Source organism: Podarcis bocagei (assembly GCF_964188305.1).
Source record: "Podarcis bocagei genome assembly, chromosome: 12".
In the NCBI taxonomy this organism is placed as follows: Eukaryota; Metazoa; Chordata; class Lepidosauria; order Squamata; family Lacertidae; genus Podarcis; species Podarcis bocagei.
Window position 1 is genome coordinate 58,171,125 of NC_138137.1, and position 20,303 is coordinate 58,191,427.

General features: G+C 47.1%; 2 protein-coding genes across 3 annotated transcripts in view; one reads left to right on the forward strand and one right to left on the reverse strand.

Annotated features, from left to right (window-relative positions):
* LOC308569544 (uncharacterized protein) overlaps positions 1–12,128 on the reverse strand; it is a 201,715-nt gene extending 189,587 nt beyond the window's left edge. The window contains exons 1-4 of one of the 2 annotated variants that reach the window (XR_014000752.1): positions 11,798–12,128; positions 7,922–8,048; positions 6,193–6,306; positions 2,392–4,695 (exon numbers count right to left, since the gene is read on the reverse strand). Coding sequence is in view for 1 of the 2 variants with exons in the window: in XM_081163597.1 (XP_081019723.1) it covers positions 2,759–4,695; positions 6,193–6,306; positions 7,922–8,048; positions 11,798–11,959 (2,340 nt within the window). In the remaining variant the exon portion in view is untranslated. Of the gene's footprint in view, positions 1–408; positions 4,696–6,192; positions 6,307–7,921; positions 8,049–11,797 lie in introns of those variants that run through there. The other variant, XM_081163597.1, reaches the window with a different exon arrangement.
* LOC308569628 (cytochrome P450 2C25-like) overlaps positions 1–20,303 on the forward strand; it is a 189,277-nt gene that overhangs the window by 79,459 nt on the left and 89,515 nt on the right. The gene's annotated exons all lie outside the window — the stretch shown is intronic.

The following is a 20,303-nucleotide window of genomic DNA, read 5'->3' on the forward strand; positions in this document are numbered from 1 at the left end:
CCCGTGTCCCTATGACATCATCTCTAGGTAAAGGTAAAGGTACCCCTGCCCGAACGGGCCAGTCTTGACAGACTCTGGGGTTTGTGCGCCCATCTCACTCTATAGGCCGTGGGCCAGCGCTGTCCGGAGACACTTCCGGGTCACGTGGCCAGCGTGACAAAGCTGCATCTGGCGAGCCAGCGCAGCACACGGAACGCCGTTTACCTTCCCGCTGGTAAGCGGTACCTATTTATCTACTTGCACCCAGGGGTGCTTTCGAACTGCTAGGTTGGCAGGCGCTGGGATCGAGCAGCGGGAGCGCACCCCGCCGCGGGGATTCGAACCGCCGACCTTTCAATCGGCAAGCCCTAGACGCTGAGGCTTTTACCCACAGCGCCACCCGCGTCCCACGACATCATCTCTAGGCAGCAGCAAATCCACCCAGAGGATGCCCTCCTTGTGGCAAGGAATTTCAATCAGGCCTGCCTGAAGACAGTTTTTCCTAAGTTTGAACAGTATGTGAATTTCCCTACTAAAGGGAATAATATTTTGGATCGTGTGTATTCCAGTCTGAAGCAGGCATACAGGGCAATTTCCCTCCCCCACTTAGGTTCATCTGACCATTCTTCACTTTTACCTTCCCACCGGAATGGTACCTATTTATCTACTTGCACTTTGACGTGCTTTTGAACTGCTAGGCTGGCAGGAGCAGGGACCGAGCAACGGGAGCTCACCCTGTCGCGGGGATTCGAACCGCCAAACTTCTGATCGGCAAGCCCTAGTTTCTGTGGTTTAACCCACTGCACCACCCACTGCGTCATATAATCAGCCGTACCAAAAGGCTAAAAAATAGCTTCTATCTGGGGCTGTTAGGCTGATGAACGGAAAATAACAGTGCAATTGAGGCTCAGTTAATTTCATTGTACACAGGTTGTACATTGACAATAAAGGTATTATCATCATCCCTAGCTAGCAAGACCAGTGGTCAGGGATGATGGGAATTGTAGTCTCAAAACATCTGGAGGGCTGATTTGCCTATGCCTGCTTTAGCCAACCTAGTGTCGTCCCCCAGCTGCTTTGGACTACAACTCCCATGAGCACCCAGCCAAAATGTCAAATGGACACCAGTGATGGGAACTGTAGTGAAACTCAGTATATCCAGGATGGTGAAAGATAACAGCACCGCCACGCCTAACGCTCCGCAGAGTGAAATCTGCATTGGATGGTTAAAATCCTGGCTTATTTCCAGTTCGACAGCTGAAGGCAAATTTAAAGAGAACCCCAACCTGCCTTTTATTTTAATTTTATTTATTCAACTTACATACCACCCTTTTATCAAAAGATCCCAGGGCAAGATGGGGGGGACGGGACATTAAAAACACATTACAGAACGTCAATAATAAAAGCATAATAAAAACATAATGACAAATAACAAAACAGTTAATAAGTCCTCTGCTTTGAACAGTGAACAATGAAATTCAGCACGGAGTGCTGCCCTATTCCAGGCAAATTCTGCTAATTAGAAAAATTGAGACAACTTGGGTGCACTGGTGAATGTTGGTATTCACACATACACACACACAAAAACCACACCATCTAGAGCAGATCTGTGTTCACATATTTGATTGAAGAACATTCAAAATCTCAAAGCACCCCAAGTTAAGTATTCCACAGAATTGATCACCTGAGATAATCTGGCCATGACTTAAGCCAATTAATAAAGCAGCCACTAGTGAAAATCTTACTTTAAATCAGACGCAGATTTATAGCTCTGCTTCTCTATCTAGGTCATTAGGGCAATATATATTATTATTATTATTATTAGCAGCAGTAGTAGTAGTATTATTATTTATATACCACCCTATAACCAGAGGTCTATGTGGGGTGGAGGGTGACCTGAGAGGCTCGTACACAGCGAGAAAAAGAGGACACCTAACTAAGGTCACATCTGCATCCGACGTGCAAAGACCACTTAACGTACATGGAGAACCGTAGCTCCGCAGAGGATCAGCTACAGTTCCCAGGGATTTTGTAGGAGAAGCAACGTCCTCTAAATACATGGCATGGATTCGAGTCTTGCTCACCCCTCTTCCGACTCGCTGCATGCTCTGAGGGGCTGTTTTCCCAGCAGCCTCTAGGGGCGCTGCTTCCGTGCGCGGAGGAACAGCATGCTGAGAGGCACCCTGCGCAATGACAGAGGATTCTGGGAGCTGTTCTCAAGTTCCCGGGCTTGAGATTCTTCTGCCCACCCATGACAAGCAGCCGGCTAGCAGGCACTTCCCTTCCTCCAGGGTCAACATGGTCCTTTCTAGATATACCTAAAAGAGCGTCTCCACCCCCATCGTTCTGCCCGGACACTGAGGTCCAGCTCTGAGGGCCTTCTGGTGGTTCCCTCACTGCGAGAAGCAAAACTATAGGGAACCAGGCAGAGGGCCTTCTCGGTGGTGGCACCCGCCCTGTGGAACGCCCTCCCACCAGATGTCAAAGAGAAAAACAACTACCTGACATGCAGAAGACACCTGAAGGCAGCCCTGTTTAGGGAAGTTTTTAATGTGTGACATTTTAATGTACCGTATTTTTAATCTTTGTTGGAAGCCACCCAGAGTGGCTAGGGAAACCCAGCCAGATGGGCAGGGTACAAATAATAATAATTAATAATAATAATAATAATCTAGACATCATTTGGGCTCCTAACTCCCATCAGCCCCAGTCGGGGATGAGGACAGGAGCTGGAATCTGGGAAAGCCAGGAGGATGCCGTGGCCCTGATCCAGAGGCGGTCACGCGCTCTCTTTGGTGTGTATTTTCCAGTGCAGGCTGAGGCAATTTCTGTTGATGAAGCCCCTGCCGCATTCGGCACACTGGAAGGGGAAGTCGCCCGTGTGTTCCTTGCGGTGCGACAGCAGGCGAGCCAGGTAGGCGAAGGCTTTCCCGCAGTCCCTGCACCTGAAGGGCTTCGGGAGGGTGAACCGGGGAGATTTCAGCTTCCATTTCTGCCGAGGGCTCTTCCCACCCTCCGCCGGGGCCTCCTGGCCGGTCGAAAAGCTATCGTTGGGCTGCCCCGCCCCCTCTGGATTCTGCAGCTGCGGCCCCTGTGGAATGTACACCTTTTCTATTGTGTGGGAAAGGAGATCGGAGCCTCTCGCCGCCGCGAGCAGCTGCCCCCTTCTGACATGGCTGCGGCGATGCGCGATGGCCGAACTCTGGAAACTCGACACCTTCCCGCAAAGGAGGCACATATACCTCAGTCCCGCGTGGAAGGCTTGATGCTTGAAAAAGTGCAGCTTCGACAAGCTCTTCCCGCACCGGCAAAGCAGCCTGGCCTCGCCCGGCGCGGCGCGTCCTGCCGCACACGCACGCTGGTGTCCCTGCAAACTGCTCTTGAACCCGAAGCTTTCCCCGCAACGGTGGCATATAAAACTCTTCCCTTCAGCATGGCCTTGCTGGTGAGCGGCAATCTGCCACTTGTACACCAGCTTCTTCCCGCACTCCTGGCATTTGTACAGCTTCTTGGTTGCGCAAGCCGTGGCGGGGCCACCGGAGCCACTGCTACCGCCGCCCATGTGGGCTATGCTCTGGTGGCGCTGCAACGCAGCCTTGTGCTTCCTCTTGTGCCTGCGGAGGCTGCCCTTGGAAGCGAAGTGTTTGCCGCACTCCGGGCAAGCGTGCTGAGCGGAGGAGGCTTGCGAGGGAGGGCGAGGGAGCCCCGTGTCGCCTTGGCTGCCCTCGGAAGCCGGCCGGGCAACCCCTTGCTTGTTGCTAGCCTCCCGGTGTTCCCCTTGCAGAGCGACCGGGGAGGAGGCGTTTAACGGAGGCTTCTGCAGCCCCTGCTCGCTGCAGTACCTGTAATGTACCTTGAGGTTCTCTTCCCACTTGAATAGCAGCCCACACCCGGTGCAGGGATACGGTGTTTCCCCTTTGACATCTTCGTCCTGGTGCGGTCGCTCGAGGTCCTGCTCCTGCGAGGCGGCCTGGTTGCCCTGCACGCCGCGCCCGAGCAGCGACGCGAAGTGCAGCCGGAAGGCGAGCTTGCAGAGACACTTCCGCCTGCGCCGATCGTGCCTCTTCAGCGCTTCCTCCAAGTGGCCCTCCTCGTGCGTGGCGAGGTCGATCCGGTGCATGAACGAGGCCTCGCACTGGACGCACGGCCGGGGTCTAGCCTCCTCATGGCTTTTCTGGTGCCGGAGGACGTCGAGGAACCCACGAAATCGGTCCCCGCAGTCTGCGCACTGGTGCAACTTCTCGGGCGCTTGCTGCGCGCACAGACGGTTCTTCCTGGGAGAGGCCTTCTCCCCATCCGCCACAGCAGGAAGGTGCGTTCTCTGGTGCATCCTCAGAGACAAAGGGCTCGCGAAGCACAGCCCGCAGACAGAGCAAGCAACAGACATCTTCCTCGCGGCGATCTCCTGATGCATTCGAAGCAGCCCTTCCAGCCGGAACCTCTTGCCACACTCCCTGCATTTATACTGTTTTGGTGGAGCGGCAGGCCTCTGGGAGCAGGCTGGGCTTGCAGGACTTTGCCCATGTTTGATGTGCAAAAGAGGCACAGGCTTTGCAGGGTTTCCTTGTGGTCCGGCCGACAAATACGTCTGCTTGGGGGTGCCCCCTATATCACCGCGTTGGGCCACTACCTCCTTAGACTTGTCGCGTAGCGTCTCGCGAGATCCTGCCTGCCCTGTGCGCTCCTCACAACATGCCTTCGAGGGCCCATCGTTTGCTGGAAGGAAAGAGAGAACGTGGAATTATTTCTCTTTGGACAACGGAAGAGGTGAAAGGGTCGCATCCGACAGTACTCAGAGCAGAACCATTGCAATTAGTAGGCATAACTAATTTAGGTTCATCAATTCCTTTTTTAAAGAAAGCTTCCATTTGCAATTTTTCACTGTAGAGTCGGACGGACCTCAAGAGTTATCAAGTTGCGCCCCTTGCAATAGAATAGAATTTTATTATTTCGGTCACAGACCGGTTCCAGCCCACATACAATATCAAGGAAGTCATAAAACACAATAGGGATACATTTGAATTTGCAATTAGGTATAACAGGGACAATACAGATATAGCAACAGTTAAAAAAATATATAAATTAAAACTTAGTCACTAACATATAACCTAAAATTATCATTTAAAACCTTAATCATTATAGCACAGCTTGTTCCCTAAGTTTTATGGCAAACTCACAGAATTTGGCTACCCTTAACGTGATCTCAGGATCCTTGTCCTCTACCAGGGATTTTAGACACTGAAGTTTGGATTCATTTGGAGATTTTTGCATAGCAAGGGTAATAAATACCGAGCGTATATCCCTGCAGAAACAGCAGCGTAACAAGGCATGAGAGACAGTTTCTACCTCCATCAAGTCGCAGGGGCAGACTCGTTCTGCGTATGGTTTACCCTCAAATCTGCCCAGCACGTTGAATCTAGCAAGGGTAAATGACCGTCTGTATTTAGGTATTTGTAATTATGACAAATAATTTGCTGGGGTAAATCCTCTCCCGTTATCTTTCATTGCTGGGTGTTTATTCATCTCGCTCACGTGGCATTGCAGTTCCACATCCCAAATTCGTTGGCGGATTATTGCTCTAGCTTTCTCATAACCTACAGCTATCAGGGCCTATAGGGAAAACCCCAAGCCTCTTAGCTTTTCATGCAGTGTAGCTTTCCATTAGGGATGCAGGTGGCGCTGTGGGTTAAACCACAGAGCCTAGGGCTTGCAGATCAGAGGGTCGGCGGTTCAAATCCCCACAACGGGGTGAACTCCCGTTGCTCGGTCCCTGCTCCTGCCCACCTAGCAGTTCGAAATCACACCAGTGCAAGTAGATAAATAGGTACCACTCAAGCGGGAAGGTAAACGACGTTTCCATGCGCTGATCTGGTGCGCCAGAAGCGGCTTAGTCCTGCTGGCCACATGACCCAGAAGCTGTACGCCAGCTCCCTCGGCCAATAAAGCAAGATGAGCGCTGCAAACCCAGAGTTGGCCACGACTGGACCTAATGGTCAGGGGTCCCTTTATCTTTACCTAGCTTTCCATTTGGATTGGTAAGAATCCAGTCGGGTTACACCCCTTGCAATGTATTAACTTAAATTAACGGCTGGCCATTGTTTTTTCAGGAGTTATAATCGTCAGCTGAGTCCTCCCCCTTTTGGAGCTTTTGCGTAGATTTGGAGTCTCAGCACCCTGCCCTTCCAACTCATTCCACTTTTAATTTCCACTCACTTGCAGAAACATTTGCATCAGGGTCTCTGAATCTAGATTCCTGGGTTCTTTCGATATCCAGACGTTCACACTGCTGAAGCCACGCCACAACTTCTGCTTTGGTGACCGGCTGCCCTGCTCACAGAGGGAAATGAGGGAGACAGAAAACACAGCGTCGGAAACAATATTTCGACAAAGAGGACTTGTTCTCTGCATGCTTGCGATTTCGCCCTTCCTTCATCAGCTCCTCTTTTAGAAAAAAGCGAATTCAGACACTCCACTTAATCTACTGTTGCTACCTGCCCCTAAAAAACCCCACTCTGATTCACTGGCAATGATTTTGAGGTTTTCCAGCCTGAAAAGAGACTAATGAATTTTGGCGGCAGACGAGCAGCAGGTTTCTTTTTTATATATAATAAATTTATTAATTTAAACATATAAATTATAATACATACCACAAAACATCACCACTTATACAATTTTTTTTTGGACTTCCATCAGCACCACTGATGATCCACCATTTTAACCACTTCGTATGCATTTATTAAATTCATATTGCCTTTAATTATCTTAACTAACCATCCTCCCCTTTATCCATTTTTGCAATAGTTCAAATAATTCACCTCACAAAACTTCTTGCAAACCTACAAACGTAGTCTGATCATCACAATTACTTTTCAAATAGTCTGTAAATTTACACCAGTCTTCTGTGAATTTCTGGTCCCGCAGATTTCAAATCCTGATGAGCAGTAGGTTTCTGGCAGTCAGCCAAAATGAATTTGTAGGAATGGCTTCCTTAGTTATAAGTAACTAAGGAATAATAATAATACAGTGGTACCTCGGTTTATAAACTTAATCCATTCCGGAAGTCCGTTCTTAAACCAAAACCGTTCTTAAACTGAGGCACACTTTCCCTAATGAGGCCTCTCACCGCCAGTGCCCTACCAATGTTCAGATTCCGTTCTTAGGTAAAGTTCTCAAACCAAGACACTATTTCCGGTTTTGCGGAGTTTGTAAACCGAATCGTTCGTAAACAGGATTGTTCTTAAACCAAGGTACCACTGTAGTAGTAGGTGTGTTGTTGTTTATTTTTACCCTGTCCATCCGGTTGTGTTTCCTCAGCCACTCTGGGCAGCTCCCAACAGATAAAAAACAGAATAAAACATCAAGTATTTAAAACTTCCCTAAACAGGGCTGCCTTCAGATGTCTTCTAAAAGTCAGATAGTTGTTTGTTTCCTTGACATCTGATGGGAGGACGTTCCACAGAGCGGGCGCCACCACCGAGAAGGCCCTCTGCCTGGTTCCCTGCAACCTCGCTTCTTGCAGTGAGGGAACCGCCAGAAGGCCCTTGGAGCTGGACCTCAGTGTCCGGGCAGAACAATGGGGATGGAGACGCTCCTTCAGGTATACTGGATCGAGGTCATTTAGGGCTTTAAAGGTCAGCATCAACACTTTGAATCGTGCTCAGAAATGTACTGGGAGCCAATGCAGATCTCTCAGAACCGGTGTTATGTGGTCCCGGCGGCCACTCCCAGTCACCAGTCTAGCTGCCGCATTCTGGATTAGTTGTAGTTTCTGGGTCACCTTCAAAGGTAGACCCACGTAGAGCGCATGGCAGTAGTCCAAGAGAGAGATATCTAGAGCATGCACCGCATCTTGAGAACAAGATGGACCCGCGTTTTCTCATTTATAGAAAGTCAAGTTGCGATATTTGCGGAGGTCTTTTTTCAGCCGCGGGGTTCTCCTTACCTGCAACGAGCAAAGCTTCATAGTTATCTGTCAACACTTCCCAGTACAGCTCCTTCTGCCACTTGGCTAGGGACTTCCACTCACTCCTGGAGAAATAAAGAATGACGTCCTCAAACCTCACTGTTGCCTGAAATGAGAAACATTTCCATTTTAGAATCACATGATGAGAAAAGAGGTTCCAACGAAACACGAGGAACAACTGTCTGGTGGTAAGAGCTGTTTGACAGTGGAAAGTGGAAGAATCTCCTTCGTTGGATTTTTTTTTTAAGAGTTGGATATCACGGGTTCTTTCGTTGCAATTCCTGCATTGCATGGTGTTGGACTAATGGTTTACAGCCTGCACTAGAACAGGCTTGACCATAGCTGTCAACTTACAGATTTGAAAATAAGAGACCAGCAGCCCCGAAAATAAGGGATCAGCAGCCAAAATAAGGGATTTTCAGAGCACAGGTATGTTCAACTTCTGAGCCCCTCCGAGCCAAAGGCAGAAAGCCCAGCCAGCGACCATAGAATCATAGAGTTGGAAGAGACCACAAGGGCCATCGAGTCCAACCCCCTGCCAAGCAGGAAACACCATCAGAGCACTCCTGACATGTGGTTGTCAAGCCTCTGCTTAAAGACCTCCAAAGTAGGAGACTCCACCACACTCCTTGGCAGCAAATTCCACTGTCGAACAGCTCTTACTGTCAGGAAGTTCTTCCTAATGTTTAGGTGGAATCTTCTTTCTTGTAGTTTGGATCCATTGCTCCGTGTCCGCTTCTCTGGAGCAGCAGAAAACAACCTTTCTCCCTCCTCTATGTGACATCCTTTTATATATTTGAACATGGCTATCATATCACCCCTTAACCTCCTCTTCTCCAAGCTAAACATGCCCAGCTCCCTTAGCCGTTCCTCATAAGGCATCGTTTCCAGGCCTTTGACCATTTTCACCAAACAAAGCCTCAAGCGGTGGTTCCCACAGCGCAGCAACCCGGCAAAGGGGATGCAGCAAGGAAAACCACCATCACCTCTCCGCTGGGAAGCGCTGCGCAAAGGCGAGTCCCCAGGCAACGCGGCCAATTTGATCGGCACAAGGCATGCAAGCTCCACCCCCCCCAGTCGTTCTTAGACTCCTTATTGGGTGAGCAAGGCAGCCAAGCAACACAGTTGGAGCCTCCCTCCTCCCTGGCCGGCAGGGAGGGAGGGAGAGGAGCTGCTTCCTTTGAAACCCGGGAAATTTAAGGGACATCATCAGTAAGGGACAGCAGCAGGACACGTCACTGGGATAAGGGAGTTTCCCACCAAATAAGGGACGGTTGACAGCTATGGGCTTGACTACTGTAATTCACTCTACACTGTCCCACAAACTCCAGCGGGTGCAGAATGCTGCAGCGAGGCTCCTCGCGGGGTCCCTGTCATGGGAGCATATTCACCCAGTGCTTTACCAGTTGCACTGGCTCCCAGTGGCATCTAGGGTCAGGTTCAAGGTGCTGGTCTTGACCTTTAAAGCCCTTTGTGGCTTAGGGCCCTCGTATTTACGGGACTGCCTCTCCTGGTCTGCCCCGCAGAGGACCTTAAGATCCATGAACAACCATAGTTTAGAGGTCCCGGGCCCTAAGGAAGTCAAACTATCCTCCACCAGGGCCAGGGCCTTTTCAGTGATGGCTCCGACCTGGTGGAATGCTCTGTCCCATGAGACTAGGGCCCTTCAGGGTTTAACCTTCTTCCATCGGGCCTGTAAGACAGAGCTATTCGGCCAGATGTTGTTGAACTACAACTCCCATCACCCCTAGCTAGCAAGGCCAGAGCTCAGGGAAGATGGGAGTTGTAGTCCAACAACATCTGGGGACCCACAGGCTGAGAACCGCTAGGATACAATCAGTACTTTTTTTCTTTAAAAATGTTTAGGGGTACTCTCATTTTGACTCAAGAAAATCACCATTCTATAGTTCAAATCGGGGGAAATAAATACAGTTAATGGACCAAAGGCCGCCATCAGTGGTAGCAACGAAATTGACGATTCACCGTGTTAGAGAAGAAACTAAAACAATAATAAAAAAGGAATTATTTTTTGAATTAGTTTTACATAAAAGTTATACACCATAAATATAACATTTTCACACATTAAAAAAAGAAAATGGTTCTTTCGAACGTTGAGACCTCCTTTCTTCCCTCTATGGGTTCCAATTCAAAATTTTATTCCTGCATCTTTTATTGTAATCTATCTGTGATATAATCATAGTATCCAAAATCCACGTTACATTACAAGTGTCATTGTATTCCTGCCACTGATTTCAACTGTGTACAGTGATCTCTCAAATATGTTAGAAAGTTATTCCAGTATTTAAAAATACTCGGGTCTTCCTGGCTTCTAATGTTTCCTGCCAGTCTGGCCATTTCTGCATATTCCATTAAAAAAATCTTTTTTGTTTCTTCTCCCCTTGTTAAGGGGTATGCGTACCCCTGCATCCCCCCAGGAAAAAAAGCACTGGATAGGATAAGTGCTTTGATATGCCAAGTTTAGAAGGTGTTTGGGTGTTTTGCATGCATGGCTCCACATTTAAGTCTCAAATGGTCCTCAAATGTTATCTAAACTCAACACACTAGATTCACCACACCCCAAGCCGGCCGCCCACATATCAGTCACCAGAAAAACAGTTTACTAAACCTACCTAGGGGAGAGAGGAGTCCATTTGCTAGCCAGTAAGGCATACTTGCAGATTTACCAATATTCATTTCTGAGCTTCATTTAACTTTTTAATTATTATTATTTAAAGTGGACACGGGACGCGGGTGGCGCTGTGGGTTAAACCACAGAGCCTAGGACTTGCTGAACAGAAGGTCGGCGGTTCGAATCCCCACGACGGGGTGAGCTCCCGTTACTCGGTCCCTGCTCCTGCCAACCTAGCATTTCGAAAGCACGTCAAAGTGCAAGTAGATAAATAGGTACTGCTCCGGCGGGAAGGTAAACGGCGTTTCCGTGCGCTGCTCTGGTTCACCAGAAGCGGCTTAGTCTTGCTGGCCGCATGACCTGGAAGCTGTACGCCGGCTCCCTCGGCCAGTAAAGCGAGATGAGCACCGCAACCCCAGAATCGGCCATGACTGGACCTAAAGGTCAGGGGCCCCTTTACCCTTTACGTTTAAAGCAGACACAGTACTGCAAGCTTCAAATTACAGCACAGCACAGCAGATCTGAAGGCCCTGCTGGCTGCGGCTGATAGGAGCTCCAAGTGCAAAATATTTGGAAATACAGTAATTTGCAGATGAGCAAAGGCAGCGCTGGGTTGCCCAACAGGCAGACCAGACATGCGTTTAGGCACCAGCATGCGGGGGCACCCACCCAAAAAGTATTTGATTTTAAAGAATTTTGCGTTTGATATTCTTGTAGTCGTCATGGAGGGGAAATCCGAACTTGGCTCTGACTTCCTTGCACTCCTAAACACTTTCCCATTCTTCCGTCCTCATTTTATTTACTAAACCGGGGGGTGGGGCGGGCGTCCTAGATTGCAATAAGGCGAGGAAACCAGAGACTGCAGCAACTTACGGTTTTTGCAATTATCATTAAAATTATTTTTAGTATCGCTTTTGTTTCGAAGTACATATCGGGCGGGGGGGGCGGGGGGTTCGCCACAATCTTCCCAGTGCTCGGTTGCCTCCAAAGGTCTTTAAAAACCTGGCTAAGGAGGCTGGTTCCAAAGTCACCCCAGGTCTCCAAAAACTGCGCGCGCGCGCGCGGGCAGCCCATCAACTTGCCAGGGCATCCGGGTCGGCCTAAGCCTTGAAAAGTGGATCTCTTTCACCCAGTAGCCTGAAACTGCCACCTCCCCGATCCAGGGATCCACCCCAAGTTTTGCAGGCTCTCCAGCAGCACCCCAACTGCACCGGTTGCGCTCCTACCTGCGAAGCGCATCCTGTTGCTTCCCGGGCAGGCATGGCGCCCCTCGCCGCCGCCGCCTCTGGACGCTTCTCCTCGCAGCACCTCCGGTCTGGGCTGCCGGGGCGGAGCTCCAGGGCTTTCAGAGGCGTGGAGAAGGCGAGACATTCTTCTTTCCCCCCCATTCTTTCTGGCTGAGCCTTGCCACGCGCGGAGAAGGCGCTTTACGCTCGGATTAAGGACCTGGGAAGCTCCGGTTCAAAACCCCTGACTGCCCTTGTTGCGCGCGATCCTGGGCCGGTGGCGACCCCTCCGCTGCGCCTAAATCGTAGGGTCGTTGTGCAGAGGGGGGAAACGAGCGGGGGATGCAAACGCGCACACCTGCAACCAGTGGATTCAAGAAAGGAGATTCCGGCTAGAGACCAGGAAGAACTTTCTGCTGTTCGAAAGGGGGGTTTTAAGCAGAGGTTGGATAGTGTGAGAAATAATATATTGTTGCCTCTTCGTCGTTTATAAAATAAGATGTTTTATACAAACATTTAGTTGAGCACATGAAGCATCTGATGAAGATCTGCATTTTAAAATGAGCTTAAAAAATATATTGTATCTCTCATGCCAGGCAGCTGGGTGCTTTGGCAGATGTTTTCCTAAACAGGGCCCCTCTGTTTTATTTATAGCAGGAGCCAAAACTCTCAAAGTTGTAAAAAGGGAATTACAGGCTGAGAGCAAAGGTTACTAGGTTACTGACCCTACAGAATACAAACAAGCTGCAAAAGCACTAATTACCATGTGTCTCCCATTAGAGACTTGAGCCAAAGGTTAAAAGGGCAAATAGAAAAAGCAGCTGGCCAGGAAAGAGGTTGTAAACTGAAGAAGTTTTACTTTGAAAAGGCCTTTGCTTCTAAAAATCTATATATGTTAATGTATGAAATATAAAAATTCCTTCCAGTAGCACCTTAAAGACCAACTAAGTTAGTTCTTGGTATGAGCTTTCGTGTGCATGCACACTTCTTCAGATACACTGAAACAGAAGTTGCCAGACCCTTCTATATAGTGAGAAGGTGGGGAGGGGTATTACTCAGAAGGGTGGTGGGAATGGGAGATTGGCAGATAGCTGAGATGAGCCTGTTGACGACTCTTAACGACTGTAATAGGTCTTACAGGAAAAGGCAAGGGGTGAGAAGGTGAGAAATGGCTAGTCATGTATAATGAGATAAGAATCCAATGTCTTTGTTCAGACCAGGTCTCTCCATGGTTTTAAGTTTGGTAATGAGTTGCAATTCAGCAGCTTCTCTTTCCAGTCTATTTCTGAAATTCCATTGTAGTAAAACAGCTACTTTGAGATCTTGTATAGAATGTCCTGGGAGATTGAAGTGTTCTCCTACTGGTTTCTCTGTTTTGTGATTCTTGATGTCAGATTTATGTCCGTTTATTCTTTGGCGTAAGGTTTGGCCTGTTTGTCCAATATAGAGAGCTGAAGGACACTGTTGGCATTTGATGGCATACACAATGTTAGACGATGAGCAATTAAATAGTCCCGAGATGGTATGTGTGATGTTGTTGGGGCCAGTAATGGTGTTGTCCGGGTGTATGTGGCAGCAAAGTCAGTATTGTATGAAAATATATTGGCAAAGTCAGTATTGTATGAAATATATTGGCTTAAATGTAATTATGCAAAAGATTTAGAAAGTAAGAAATGTTAGATTCTTATTTCATAGAATCATAGAATCATGGAGTTGGAAGAGACCACAAGGGCCATCGAGTCCAACCCCCTGCCAAGCAGGAAACACCATCAGAGCACTCCTGACATATGGTTGTCAAGCCTCTGCTTAAAGACCTCCAAAGAAGGAGATCTTTCATTGATGATGCGTGAGAATGTGAACCCAAGATCTCTGACCTCTGTTTAAGATAAAAATTTAAAACCATTAGCCATCTGTTTGGGAGGGCAATAGGGCAAGGAGGGCAAGAGGTGAGCTGGTAATTAAGGTAATTAAGGTGCCTTGTTGAGGCAAATGTAAGATATATGACTACTTATTTGCCATTTATAGATAGAAGGAAATATAGCTCTTTGTCTCCCATAAAAGGTAATAGGAAATGGGTGTATCTTTTATGATTGGTTCTAGCAAACAGCCAATAGGAATTTCAACCAGGCTGATTGGACAGAGGCAGCCAAAGGAGGAGCAAGGGGGCTGGGCTGAGGGAATATAAGTGCTGGCCATCAGGGCTGGAGTGGGCAGAGCTTTGGTATCCATATACCACTGTGTCTCTCATTTATTTGTCTGACAAATAAATTATTATTTTAATTTCTCTATTGCTGCGTTGAATATTTCATTCCAGCTAAGCGTTAACCACAAGCAGGGTGCTACACACATACTTCAGCCTATATATATATATATATATATATATATATATATATATATATATGATTTTCTTTGTTTACAAAAGTATGTGCAATGTCTCTCTTTTTGTTCAAGTAACATTTCAAACAGATCAGTTTCATTTGTTGAGACATTAGGAAGAAAAGGGGGAAAGAGGTGGTGAGGCATCTGATCAAGGCCTGTATTTTAAAATGAGCTTAAAGATATATTTGCAAATGTTTGTATGTTTCATGCCAGGCAGAAACCAACTGGCTAAGTACTTTGGCAGTTGTTTATCTTCCTGCTCTCCTGAACAAGCCCGCCCCCCCCCCAATTTATAGCAATAGCAGGAGACAAATTTCTCAAAGTTGTAAAAGGGAATTACAGGCTGGGAACAAATGTTACACTGACCCTGCATATTACAGAATACAATCAAGCTGCAAAAACACTAATTAAGAGTTGGTAAATAGTAAGATTTATTGTTTAACAGAAAATAGTACCATGTGCCTCCCATCAGACTCTAGCCATATTTTCCTAAGGTTTAAGGTATACTGAGAGAGTTAAAGGGCAATAAATTTTGGGAAGAGCTAATGGGAAAAGCAGCTGGCTGGGAAAGGGGGGTGTAAACTGAAGAGGCTTCTTTTGAAGCTGTTTTTACCGAGTTCCTTTTTACTTTGCAAAGGAGGAGCAAGGGGGCTGGGCTGAGGAAATATAAGTGCTGGCCATCAGGGCTGGAAGGGGGGCAGAGCTTTGGTAACCATATACCACTGTGCCTATCATTTATTTGTCTGACAAATAAATTATTATTTTAATTTCTCTATTGCTGCGTTGAATATTTCATTCCAGCTAAGCGTTAACCACAAGCAGGGTGCTACAGTGGAGGGGGGAAAGGTGAGTAGGGGTGGGGTCGGGTGGCGATATCTATACAGTGGTACCTCAGGTTAAGTACTTAATTCATTCTGGAGGTCCATTCTTAACCTGAAACTGTTCTTAACCTGAAGCATCACTTTAGATAATGGGGCCTCCCGCTGCTGCTGCGCCGCAGGAGCACGATTTCTGTTCTCATCCTGAAGCAAAGTTCTTAACCCAAGGTAATATTTCTGGGTTAGCGGAGTCCATAACCTGAATCATCTGTAACCTGAAGCGTATGTAACCTGAGGTACCACTGTATTTTACTTAATATATGTGGGGATTTGTGTCAGCGTCTCTTGTGCAGGTTCTCTGCTATTCGCTTGTGTTCCTTTGGTGGTGAGAGAGGTTGGGGTTGGCCAAGATTTGGAATAAGTGCTTCTAAGCAATTCTTTATTTATACAACATTTGTTGTTGTTTAGTCGTGTCCGACTCTTTGTGACCCCCTGGACCAGAGCATGCCAGGCACTCCTGTCTTCCACTGCCTCCCCCAGTTTGGTCAAACTCATGCTGGTAGCTTCGAGAACACTGTCCAACCATCTTGTCCTCTGTCGTCCCCTTCTCCTTGTGCCCTCCATCTTTCCCAACATCAGGGTCTTTTCCAGGGAGTCTTCTCTTCTCATGAGGTGGCCAAAGTATTGGAGTCTCAGCTTCAGGATCTGTCCTTCCAGTGAGCACTCAGGGCTGATTTCCTTCAGAATGGTTTGATCTTCTTGCAGTTCATGGGACTCTCAAGAGTCTCCTCCAGTACCATAATTCAAAAGCATCCATTCTTCGGCGATCAGCCTTCTTTATGGCCCAGCTCTCACTTCCATATATCACTACTGGGAAAACCATACAGTGGTACCTCCGGTTAAGAACTTAATTTGTTCTGGAGGTCCGTTCTTAACCTGAAACTGTTCTTAACCTGAGGTACCATTTTAGCTGATGGGGCCTCCCGCTGCCGCTGCGCCACCGCCGCATGATTCTGTTCTCATCCTGAAGCAAAGTTCTTAACGCGAGGTACTATTTCTGGGTTAGCAGAGACTAACCTGAAGCATCTGTAACCCGAGGTACCACTGTACAGACCTTTGTCAGCAAGGTGATGTCTCGGCGCAATTCGCGATCTTTACATTGATTCTCTGTTTCATGCTTTATTTTGCTTCTCATATAAGAACGGATGCCTGCTTGGCTAATAACTTACAGTTTAGAGCTGATAAAAGTAACCACAAGAACCCCAGGATATGAAGAAGACAGATTAGCAGAAAGCGATGTACCCACACTGTAAGATACACAGGATGTAGCTAACTTGTGGTTGTGGAACATGAACACAGGAGCGGCACACATCTATGCCTGTTGGTTAATATCTGTCGTTATCAGATGAGAAACAGACTTGAACTCGTATAAGAGAAGTGTGGAAGTGGAGCAGCTTGCAGTGATGGTAATTAAGGCCCCTGCAATAAAGATATTCTGCTGATGCGTCAATCAGATTATCTAAAGGACCTTGTGACCATATTTGTACAATGATTAGCATGAGAAATGGGATGATGTTATGTTAATAAGGACTTTCCATACCCTTTCTGGGAGGGGAGGGAAGAACTTTGAGGACTTTAAAAGCTGCATAATTTCTGTGTCTCTTTGTGCCTGCTCTGTATACAGTGGTACCTCGGGTTACAGATGCTTCAGGTTACAGTCTCTGCTAACTCAGAAACAGTGCCTTGGGTTAAGAACTTTGCCTCAGGATGAGAACAGAAATCGTGCTCCAGCGGCACGGCAGCAGCAGGAGGCCCCATTAGCTAAAGTGGTGCTTCAGGTTAAGAACAGTTTCAGGTTAAGAACGGACCTCCGGAACGAATTAAGTACTTAACCTGAGGTACCACTGTACAGGTTACCCTCTTGCAAGCGTATTCAATAAAGCTTTCCTAATTCACCAAACTTGTCCAAGACCATTCTATTTACCATCTCCTCAGAGTATTGCGGAAGAATGATGTCAATCAACATCTGATGATCTCCTTCTACCGGTCCACAATAGAAAGTGTGCTTTCCTACTGCGTCACGGTGTGGAACTCTGGTTTGACCTCAACGGATAGGAAGTGCCTACAGAGGGTGGTGAATACAGCACAAGATGTTATGGGCTGTCCCGTGAATCCGCTGGATGAAATAGCGGAAGAACGTTGCCTCAGGAGAGTGGGGGAAATTCTCAGGGATGATTCACACCCTGGCCGGCACTTTCTTGATCTCCTGCCCTCGGGCAGAAGATATAGAAGCAGGATTAGTCGCACCAACAGGGTAAAGAACAGCTTCTATCCGTGGGCTGTTAGGCTGCTGAATGAAAAGATAACAACAGGGCAACTGACTTTCGGGTTTGGTGGGTGTGCGTCAGTAAACGAGGGGGATTAAGACTAAGAGAGCTGAGTGGGGGGTGCTCGTGTAATCTCACTGTATACAAGTTGTACAAGTGACAATAAAGTAAAGTATTATTAAGGATACAGAAGACCTTAAGTCTTGATGGACCATTTTTCATGTATAATAATAGAGAGCCATCTGTCATGTATGATCTAGCTGAGATTCCTGCGTTGCACAGCGTTGGACTAAATGACCCTTGGACTTAGCTGAGAGGGCAAAGATGACATGTTTAATTAGAAGGGGAGAATATTTATTGACATTTATAAAGGATTGGAAATGGACCTTGCAATATCTGGATTTGAAGACTGAAAAAAGGTTGGCTTGTAGAAAATAGAATACAGTAGTTGGATGTCAATGAGTGAATACTGTATTTAGCTGACAGAGAATTGGAATCCTTTTTATCTTCTTCCATTTTCTTTTATTTTCTCTTTTTCCTCCCCCCCCTTTTTTTTTTGCTTTTGTTCATTTTAATATCAGATTTTCCAAGTATTTCTTCGACTCTGGTGTATTATAAAAATGCCCTTTGTACTGGGTGCAAACTTTTGGCTATCTTCTGGTAAGTATCAATGAAAATAAACCGGTTTTTAAAAGTATGCTGGTTTTCACAAGCTGCATAAATATCTCAAATATGTAACAATTCAAAGTGCTGGTTATGACCTATGAAGCCCTAGAAGGCTCTGTGTTGTTTTAAATTGTGCGAGCCACTTTGAGCCCCAGACTTGGGGGGGGGGGGGGAGAAGCAAGATATAAATAAATATTCTAATCATAATAATATCAAGAGCAATTGAAGAGAAATATTTGATTAATATTTTGCCACCCCCAGAAGCATGCAAGTACGCACCCAAAAGCAGCTAAAAGTGTAATCCTAAACATGCTTATTCAGAAATAAACTCCAGTGTGGTCAATGGGCTTACTTTTGTGAAATGCGCACACAATTTCAGCTTAAGCAGGCCTCATTGAATTCATTTGGACTTACACCTGAACGTTTTGAGAGCAACTCTTCCGAGCAAGCAAAGCGAAAATGCAGAAACTAAATTAGAACATTTTTTCCAATGCCAACATTGCGAGAGTGTTCTGGATCCAACCAACATGAGAGAGTGTTCTCAATGCCAACATTGAGAGAGTGTTCTGGATCCAACCAACATGAGAGAGTGTTCTGGATCCAACCAGCCAACTCTCAGAAAGCAAACAGGAGTTTATTCCAGGCGTTGTTTTATCCGCATTTTCTTCCATCCCATCCTATAAAACACTTGTCTCAACCCCCTCAATTTCTGAAATGGTGGCATTTCCTCCTTTAGGGGTCCAGTTTTGAGACATCAAGTGTGGCTCATTAGAAAGAACTACACTTTAGATTCCAAACTTTAGGTTCCACCACCAAACTTTGTAAGATTCCACCCGAGCATAATAAATCCACTGGTGTCGCAAAGAGTTCGTTTCAGTGAGTCTCATGCGAGGGTAAAGTAAAGGTAAAGGGACCCCTGACCATTAGGTCCAGTCGTGACTGACTCTGGTGTTGCGGCGCTCATCTTGTTTTATTGGTCGATGGAGTCGGCGTACAGCTTCCGGATCATGTGGCCAGCAGGACTAAGTCGCTTCTGGCGAACCAGAGCAGCGCACGGAAACACTGTTTACCTTCCCACCGGAGCGGTACCTATTTATCTACTTGCACTTTGACGTGCTTTCAAACTCCTAGGTTGGCAGGAGCTGGGAGATCACCCCGTCGCGGGGATTCAAACCACCAACCTTCTGCTCAGCAAGTCCTAGGCTCTGTGGTTTAACCCACAACACCACCCACGTCCCTCAGACATTATTAGCCTGCATTTAATTTATACCACCCGCACATACACCTAAAAGAAAACAAGCTTTTTTAAAATTCTCCCCTGAAGGTGGTTTTAAGCCACCAGAAACCAGCAGGAGAGAGTGGCCAATTATGAGCCATGACTTAAATGCAATTATTTTCACAGGACCTATTGAAGCGAATGCAAAATGACCTGTCATTTTCTTGTGGGTTTTTTTGCAGAACATCCTTTCACGTGGTGAGAGTTGCTATTGATCCTGGGCATAATTAGCTGGGGAGTACCCTCGCACGAGGGGACGTGGGTGGTGCTGTGGGTTAAACCGATCAGAAGGTCGGTGGTTTGAATCCCCGCGACGGGGTGAGCTCCCGTTGCTCGGGTCCCAGAGAATTTGTGCTGCTGATGTGGTTTAAGGGTTATATGCAGACAAATTTGAAACTTTAATTGGAAATCATTTTTATTGGGACAGAGGATCACAGCCCATATGGCTAAATCTTCAGGCTGAGTGAAGCTACATTTGCATATATTTAAAAGGTAAAGGTAAAGGACCCCTGACAGTTATGTCCAGTTGCAGACATCTCTGGGGTTGCGGTGCTCATCTCGCTTTACAGGCTGAGGGAGCTGGTGTTTGTCCACAGACAGTTTTCCCGGGTCGTGTGGCCAGCATGACTAAGCCACTTCTGGCAAGCCCAAGATGCTCAATAGTTTAGACCACAGCGCCACCCGCGTCCCGTATATTAAGTAAAGGGTAAAGGGACCCCTGACCATTAGGTCCAGTCGTGACCGACTCTGGGGTTGCGGTGCTCATCTCGCTTTACTGGCCGAGGGAGCCGGCGTACAGCTTCCGGGTCAGCCTTCTTTATGGTCCAGCTCTCGCTTCCATACATCACTACTGGGAAAACCATAGCTTTAAACTATACGGACCTTTGTCGGCAAGGTGATTTCTCTGCTTTATTTGTATAAATATATCCTGTTATTTTCTACGTTTCTCAGAGATAACAACTAAGTGTGGGCAGATCAACGTGTATCTTGGAAAACGCACAGAAAAGCTCAAGATACACGTTGATGTACCCACACTTAGT